Source organism: Cynoglossus semilaevis, chromosome 15 (genome assembly GCF_000523025.1).
Source record: "Cynoglossus semilaevis isolate Cse_v1.0 chromosome 15, Cse_v1.0, whole genome shotgun sequence".
In the NCBI taxonomy this organism is placed as follows: domain Eukaryota; kingdom Metazoa; phylum Chordata; class Actinopteri; order Pleuronectiformes; family Cynoglossidae; genus Cynoglossus; species Cynoglossus semilaevis.
This window is the reverse complement of record NC_024321.1, coordinates 1,342,230-1,350,538: the sequence shown is the minus strand read 5'-3', so window position 1 is coordinate 1,350,538 and position 8,309 is coordinate 1,342,230. Positions and strand designations below refer to the sequence as shown.

At 39.1% G+C, this 8,309-nt stretch overlaps 1 protein-coding gene and 1 non-coding gene across 2 annotated transcripts in view; both read left to right on the top strand.

Annotated features, from left to right (window-relative positions):
* Positions 1-759: 759 nt before the first annotated feature.
* trnav-uac (transfer RNA valine (anticodon UAC)) lies at positions 760-832 on the top strand. The gene has a single exon. It is a non-coding gene; the product is annotated as a tRNA-Val (tRNA).
* Positions 808-8,309, top strand: part of cstf2 (cleavage stimulation factor, 3' pre-RNA, subunit 2) — a 10,223-nt gene continuing 2,721 nt past the window's right edge. Inside the window, exons 1-11 of the mRNA XM_025063345.1 lie at positions 808-964; positions 1,315-1,428; positions 1,642-1,720; positions 2,055-2,224; positions 2,323-2,459; positions 2,657-2,776; positions 3,381-3,503; positions 3,594-3,711; positions 5,078-5,128; positions 7,558-7,657; positions 8,269-8,307. Coding sequence (XP_024919113.1) covers positions 937-964; positions 1,315-1,428; positions 1,642-1,720; positions 2,055-2,224; positions 2,323-2,459; positions 2,657-2,776; positions 3,381-3,503; positions 3,594-3,711; positions 5,078-5,128; positions 7,558-7,657; positions 8,269-8,307 — 1,079 coding nt within the window. The 5' untranslated portion in view covers positions 808-936. The remainder of the gene's footprint in view (positions 965-1,314; positions 1,429-1,641; positions 1,721-2,054; positions 2,225-2,322; positions 2,460-2,656; positions 2,777-3,380; positions 3,504-3,593; positions 3,712-5,077; positions 5,129-7,557; positions 7,658-8,268; positions 8,308-8,309) is intronic.

Genomic DNA, 8,309 nt, shown 5'->3' with positions numbered 1-8,309 from the left:
ATGGTGTTGCTGTGGTGTTGCTTCAGAGTTTGTTAAACCCACGGATTTTCGACCTGATGTGAAAACATTTTAAGGGAAGGATGACGATGTTTTACAGTGATTAACAAATGCAACACCTTCAGGGTTGGGTTAGACAGTTCGGTTGATATTTTGCCTTAACTGCCAGTTAAAAAAATTAAATGGACAGCCGGAGAGATTCTTCATTTCTCAATATCGTTTACCACGTCATTTCTCAATATTTCTACCGCGTCATTTCTCAATATTTTTACCATGTCATTTCTCAATATTTTTACCACGTCATTCTTCATATTTTTACTACATAATTTCTCAATTTTTTTACCAAGTTTAAAAAATTGGGAATTATTGTTATTTTTTTTTTTTTTTTTGGAGGCTATTTTGTTTTCTTTTTGCCACCTTGTACCTACTTTTTATTAATTAAGCTGTAGCTCAAACATATCCTTTGGTTCCACCTCCTCTACGACCATTCAAGGGAATAAGGGTAATAATAAGGGTAGCTGGATTAATCACGATTAATCACGATAAATCACTGCTTTAAAATATGATACATTTTCTATGTATTTTACACAAATACGTGTAAAAACTCAAGGTTGAGGTTAAACATTTACAAATAGGTTAATGCCAGAGTTAGAATTATGCAGAGCATGATTGTACAAAACAAACTCAATCACATAAAAACTACGGCACAGAACTCCGAAGAATAAAGGTATAAAAGCCTTTGATACAACAAACATGCAGCACGGTTCCATAGTGTAGCGGTTATCACGTCTGCTTTACACGCAGAAGGTCCTGGGTTCGAGCCCCAGTGGAACCAGGGTTTTTTTTTCTGTCCAACGTCTTTTGTGGTCGATTAACTGACGAAATATAAGTTAGTTAACATATTCATATAATAAAGTTCAAACGTTATAAACCAGGCCAATGAATAAAAAAGGACAAAAAATGTGGGGTAAGATAAAATAATGTATATTAAGTTATAACAAAACAATTAAAAAGTAAAGTAGTTACAGGCTTTAATAATACAACAGACCCGTGTCATTATAATTTATAGGCGAACAACAATGACGAGATACAAATTCTTGCTGTATATTTGGGCTATTGTCGGGCGAACATAATGTGACAAATACAGTGGAGCTCTAAAAACAAATGAAAAAAAAGGCATGTGTAAAAACGTGAAATAATATAAACTCCAAGAACTCTGTAGCTTTACAACTTTGGTTGTACCGTTCATATTAAATGCTGTACGTATCTGTAACGGAATTGTCCTTTTCTTATTTCCTTGTGTCACATTGTTCTCAGTCCCCAAAATGGCGAACGTATCTGCCGTCTCAGCCGCTGCTGCAGCCGCAGCTGCAGCTGCTGCTGCTGCTAGCAGAGACCCAGCCGTGGACCGGTCGCTGCGGTCGGTGTTCGGTAAGCCTGTGTCCTCTATTAAGTCTCGGAAAAATTGTTTTGCCTAAATTTGTGGATAACAACAAATATCAATAACGACTGGCTAACTTAGCCTGTTTGCTAACTTTAGCGTTGGCACGAGAACAGTGAGGAGGAAAAGAAATGTTGTATTGTTTTGTGACATACATACATATAAATTAACATATAAATGTTGTTCCATTCATTGTGTGATAGTGGGCAATATTCCATATGAAGCCACTGAAGAGCAGCTGAAGGACATCTTCTCTGAAGTTGGACTTGTTGTTAGCTTCAGGTGAGTAAAACAACTTCCAATTCATTCGGTTCTAAAATATTAAATTACGTAAGAATTACATGGAACCCAATACATATAAACGTTTTGTCTTAAATTATTGAACCCAATACATATAAACGTTTTGTCTCATATAAGTAGAGCCTCGCATTTTTATGTTATAATTTACAATATACGTACACACTTAATGTTTTAATATTGTTTGTTGACACTGCCAGTGTATTATCAGTGTTGTTCTTGATAACCCATCAGGTAGATTCATGAGACCATTCATTTACAATAATTAACGTCTATCAATGTACCTGCAATTTGCACATTTTTATGTCCTGTGTTTCAGATTAGTGTATGACAGGGAGACAGGGAAGCCAAAGGGATATGGCTTCTGTGAATATCAAGACCAGGAAACGGCCCTCAGTGCCATGCGTAACCTGAATGGCCGAGAGTTCAGCGGACGAGCACTTCGTGTGGACAACGCAGCCAGTGAGAAGAACAAGGAAGAGCTCAAAAGTGTGTATTTTTATATCACTTCTCAGACATATCTATGTGATATAAATGTGATTCAAAGTTTAAAGCTCAGATTGTTTTGTCATTGTTCTACGTCTTAGGCTTGGGAACAGGAGCTCCAGTTATTGAGTCTCCTTATGGAGACAATGTCCAGCCAGAAGAGGCTCCAGAGTCCATCAGCAGAGCTGTGGCCAGTCTGCCTCCAGAGCAGATGTTTGAGCTTATGAAGCAGATGAAGGTAGGGAGCTTTGAATGGTCTCCGATGTTTCAACTTTCTGTTACATTTATATGTTATTTTATTTTTTAAATCTCTTTCTAAGACTCTTGGAATGTATTGGAATGCATTTCACATTTCATATACATATTTTCGTTACATGCATAATTCCATTGTTTTGTTTGATTGTACATATGATGGTTGTTTGTGTGTGTTCATAGCTATGTGTCCAGAACAGTCCTCAGGAGGCGAGAAACATGCTGCTGCAGAACCCTCAGCTGGCCTATGCCCTGCTGCAGGCCCAGGTGGTCATGAGGATCGTTGACCCTGAAATCGCCTTGGTGAGAGGAGTCCGACTCAAAACCAGATTATGCTAATATTATGTGCCGGATTATTGAAGATAAACAAGGAAAAACATGATGGAAAGTATCAAAAGCATAGTGTTGAAACTAGGGGTGGCTCCATCCTGTACTCAGGATTGGTATTAGTTTGATATGGGTCAAAATTTCAGCATCGAACGTCGAAAAAAAGCATCTATAGCCCGTCTGATGCAATACCTTGGCAACTTAACTTTGTGCGACACTATCACCTCAGCAACGGCAGCCTGTAGAATGCTGGAGGAGAAAGTAAAGGGAGTTAGCCCCGGTGCTAATGTTAGCGTCAGCCCTGGAGCAGATCACTAAGTCTCCTCTGTGCATTCCAACTGTGGTTGAAGCACCGAAGCAGAAAAGAGCTAACATTTAAGCGTTACACGTTAGCTCTTTTCTGCTTCGACGAACAGTGCCTGTAACACAGCTGGTTACACCGTAACCAGCCGTGGTTAAAGAAGCTTGTTTGATCAAAGAAGGTGTTTGCAGCCTTAGTTAATGTCGTTAATGTCAATGTGTTCAATTATCAATTTGAACTGGTTTTTAAAGGATTCTTTTCCCGGTCATTTTTGAACAGAAAATGCTTCACCGTCAGACCACAGTCCAGCCTCTCGTTCCCGGTGGACAGGTAGGACAGGCACCACCAGTCAACCCGCCTCCTGCACAGTCCAACATGCCAACATCGCAGCCACAACCTGTAGTGAGTACACACGAGAACGTCACTTTCATTTATTTTCTCCTGATGTCCCCTTTTTTCCTCTGATTTATTTTAAATTCATGTTGTGATTAGCCTGGGCTGCATTTGAATGGAGCCCCTCCAATGATGCAGCCCCCAAACATGGTTCCAGGAACAATGCCTGGACCTGGACCTGGACCTGTCCCTGGACCAGTACCAGTGGGACCTGCAGGTAAGAACAACAGAGTGAAAATCAGACATGAGTGATTCATGGCACTTAAATACACATTCAGTCAGTCAACCATTTTAAAAGGGAAAAACTAAGGCTGGGTCACAGTTGTGGATGGATGTTTGCTACTACAGGCTTGGGTTGCAAGTCATCACAAAATCAGAAAAAAAATTGAACGAGGTGCCGCATCATACGTTGACATTTTCATTTTGAATTTCTTCGTGCCATTCGAGTTGATAAAGCCAAAGTTATTCAACACCACTGCAAAGTTAGGAATCTTTTTTAAGGGATGTACCAATGCATTGGATGAACATCGGTATTGGCCGATGATTGCCTCATTAACTGCCATTGGCCGTCGGGATGGTGGATATAAATATATATAATATGTATATATAAATATAATATATAAATTTTGCCGTGCCTTGTCACAAAATGATGCCTTGATGTACTTTTATTTACCACAAAAATATTTTTATTGGGCCATGTAGGTACTGAAACGTATCATTAATAACGGTCCAGAATTTGATCATTTATTTTGTTTTAATAACAAGAGACAACCTAATTTTTCAGGTGTCACTTTAATTGCTTGGACGTTTGGTGTTATACTGCTGTGGTCATTGCTCTGGACTAATGAGGGCAAATACTTTTTACACCAAACCCGGGGATGTCTTTAATGTCTCTATGTCCCCTGCAGTGGCAAATAGCTTTGGTTTTATATTTGATTTGATTCAGTAAATGTTTCGTTTGAGATTGACCTTATTTGAATTTGTAAAACAAATGTTATTGTACTTTTTATTCACAAAGCAGTACTTTTAAAATGAAAGTGTGTAATATTACATTTTTTACCGGATAGTTTGATTTCTTGTGATTAATAGGTGAAAATCAAGCAAATAATCACGATAAAAACGTATTATTTTTCCCCAAATATTGGCATATGTCATGGCTCACGGAGACCACTAGGTGTCACTAGAGACTCACTAACGTTTAGTGCGGGGGATGTCCACACTGTTAACTTGGGAGCTAATACTCAAACGACCAGGTGAAAGTGATAAATATATTTACTCATATAAACAGAACACATTATATATTTACATTATATTTTGGGATTTTGTGATCCCAAAATATACCATTAAACTCTTACATTTAACGGTGAGAAATTGTATACATTGTTTTCTACCAGCGATCTACTGATGGATTACAATCTACTCCTTCCTGTTTCCCACATTCTAGTATTTAGATTTTTACAGCTTAGTCGATTGCTTTGTGTGGCTGCGGCAAGCGTGTGTTTTGGTGTGTGCAGACCTAAACGTCACATGTCTGTAGCTGTCCTCTGTGTCTCTTTGTTCTTCTGACTTTAACGCTGCCTCAGGAAACCTACAGCATTCCCCCACAGGATCATCTGCCGTCGATCGTCCTCCAGGTATCACTGTGTCACCGCGCGTCACGGCATCACTTACCGCCGTGCCGTTGTCCTAGTCTTTGAATGCTTCAGTGCATGCTTTGAGTCGACCTCATTTCACACCAGCCAGAACAGATCAGCTGTAGACTTGGCGTAGCAGTGGTGAAGTCTGACTGATGGAGATTTGGCCGAGACTCGGCCTTGGAGTAAGGTTAGCTCGTGTCAGAATTTGAAACGGTTTTCAACAGAATAAATGTACACATATACTATATATATGTGTATGGCCCATACGTTTTTTGTGCTCTTCATACAAAACTCTAGTTGCAAACTTAACATATTTGTTGCACATAATTATAGACAACTTTAATGCACACCACACCTACAACTTTGCAGTTGCTTGGAAGGTTTGTGTTATTGCTGTGATTATTGGTCTGGACTAATGAGAGCAAATACTTTTTTTTTTTTTTTTTTTTTTTTAAGGGCAGTACTTTATCTTCAAAACAAAGTCCAACACCACAGTAGAAAAAAGAAGAACACATGAAATGAAATAGTGTCATACTGTTGTCTAATATTATATGATGTTATTATATATATTACATATGTAATATGTAATATATATAATAATTATAATAATTACATATTGATATGTAATGATACTATTATTTGAGTCTCAGTTGTTTTTTTTGTTTTTTTTTTCAGTTGCTTTAACAGTTTCGGAGAACAGGATATTTTCTCTTTGATCCTCACAGTTTTTTAAAATCCAGTCACGGGCCCAATTGGACAGTTCGATCCGCAGGCCGCCAGTTGATGTTCATTGGTGTACACCAGTAGTGTGGCGTAGCCTGTGGCACTCTCTCGCTGTCAGTCGGCACGCGTATGTAATCTGGTAATTGAAACCGAGAGGCAGAGAGCGGGGCGTGATGACCTGCTGGAAAAATAAACCTTTTTCCGTACGAGGAAGTGACAAATATAGATAGAAATATATAGAGCTGTGAAGTATTTGAAAAAAAAAAAAGCTGTCTTCCATGATTGAAGAGTTTCGTTTAGCTTCTCTCGTTAGTACCGTAATAACCAGCACTCTTTCACCAGTTGACAGTTGGTTGTCAGGTTGTCAGTCTTAGAGATATGTGAATATGGAATGCCCGCATTTCAAATACCCAGCGATGGACGTTACAGGTTTTACTGGTTTGTAGAATTCCTCGTGAACTACTTGTTGTGGATTTTTCTAAAGACCACTTAAGGGGCCCTAACTGTTTGTTTAGACAGAGAATGCACCCCGTCAGCTCCACACTACAGGTTCATTCTACGTTGTCGGCCTGCTGTGAGTCGAGGTGAATCCCGATCGCTTGGACCATCAATCTTCCGAGATTAAATTACTGCCTGGATCCCATTTGTGAGGATCAGGCTCTCAGTTCATATTCGTCGCACCTAATTACACTCTGACTAACAATGGCGTCTTTAATCCAAATAAAAACTCTGTGTTGGACAAAGAAACCATTCTCTTGACAAGGAAACAGGTGTTTTTTTTTTTCTTCCTCCATGAACACAGAGGTACTGTATTGATGGATTTAGTATGATTCATGCTTCAGTGGCTGCAGTTTTTTTTTTCCCCTCTTGGCTCCACTTAGAGTTGGATATTCAGTGGCTGCAGCTTTTTTTTTTTCCCCCCTCTTGGCTCCACTTAGAGTTGGATAATAGGATAATAAGGAATCTCGGAATACTTGTTTTTATTTATTCATGTTGTTTGCATCAACATTTTATTCGTCGGCCACCAAAAATCTTCGTCCGAAAGTAGCCGAAATGTGCATTTTGGGTTTAGAATTTCATTTCAGTGCATCTTTTTTTTATGGATTCTGTCTGATTGCCATTTTATGATTACAATAATTCTTACCTCATTTTATGGTCCTGGTAAAAAAAAAAAGTAATTACTGTATATTTAGCTGTGTGTGACACCTTGCTTGTTAATGGGTGGATATGACTTGTGTGTTAGTGTTGCTCACTGATTGTTTGATTGTACAATGAAGGAAACGACTGCGTTCCAGTTCCGAGTGACTGTAAAGTACAGTCACAGACTGTTTAATAACGGACACACCTTAAAACTCAGGCCAGCGATTCCAGTAAAAGGATTACGCTGGAAAATCGATGTTATCGTCTCTCTTTTTGACAAGGAGGCACGTAAGACCCCAAAAAAATGCAAAATACAATTCTGAAGAGAATATTTGTACTTTTTTTTTTTTGAGGCCTAAATTTGTACTAAAACCTGCATTTTTTTCCTGAGGCCTAAATTTGTACTAAAACCTGCGTTATGTTTTTAAAATAAGAGAAGATTCACTGGATTTTTTTTTTACAAAAACCAAAGACCTCTGCAAAGTGTAAACGTTAATACTGAGGATAAGATTGTCTTCCTTGTTTGTTTGTTTTTAAATTGTTATTTTTGCTTCACGTCTTAGGACCAGGTGGAATTCCGCCCCGGGGCCTCCTGGGAGATGGTCCTAATGATCCCAGAGGTGGAACGTTGCTATCTGTCACAGGAGAGGTCATCGACCCCAGGTAAGACTTTTTGTCGCCGTTCGACCACATTTCTTTTTACAACAGCAGCTAAACAACAACGGGGTAACATGAATTACTCTGAAAACGATTCAAATTTTTCACATTTTCACATTCATGTTTAAAATATCGGCAGTGCCAGTAGCTTGTATTCGTGACTACCATTCAGTTTACCGAAAATGTCGATATCCACACCCATCTACGAGTATGTTTTATACGTGGCACTTGGCCGAGGTTAGGATGGAACAAAGGCAAAAACATGTATGTGATGTATTTATGAAACATATATGGGGGAGGAGGTGCCTCAAATCTTCCTCAGTTTGGTAATCTTTGGCCACTCAGTGAAACAGTAAGGGAGGTGAGATAGAAGAAAGAGAATTAAATGAGAAATTACCATCTGCTTTGAATCATTACGTAATATTGTATTGTTATTCCTAATGTATTAACGAATCAGCTTGAAAGTCGTTCTGGCAGCTGGAGGAGGAAATGTTCCTGCTCACGTCAGTTGTTCCAGAAAATGCGTCCGCCGCTAACACCCTGGGATCAGTTCCAAATTTGACCTGGAACTTTCATATGATGTAACTCTTAGATAATAACGTGTGTGTTTGTTCCAGCCGTGGCTACATGGCAGCCCCGCCCCAAAACCCCGCCCCCG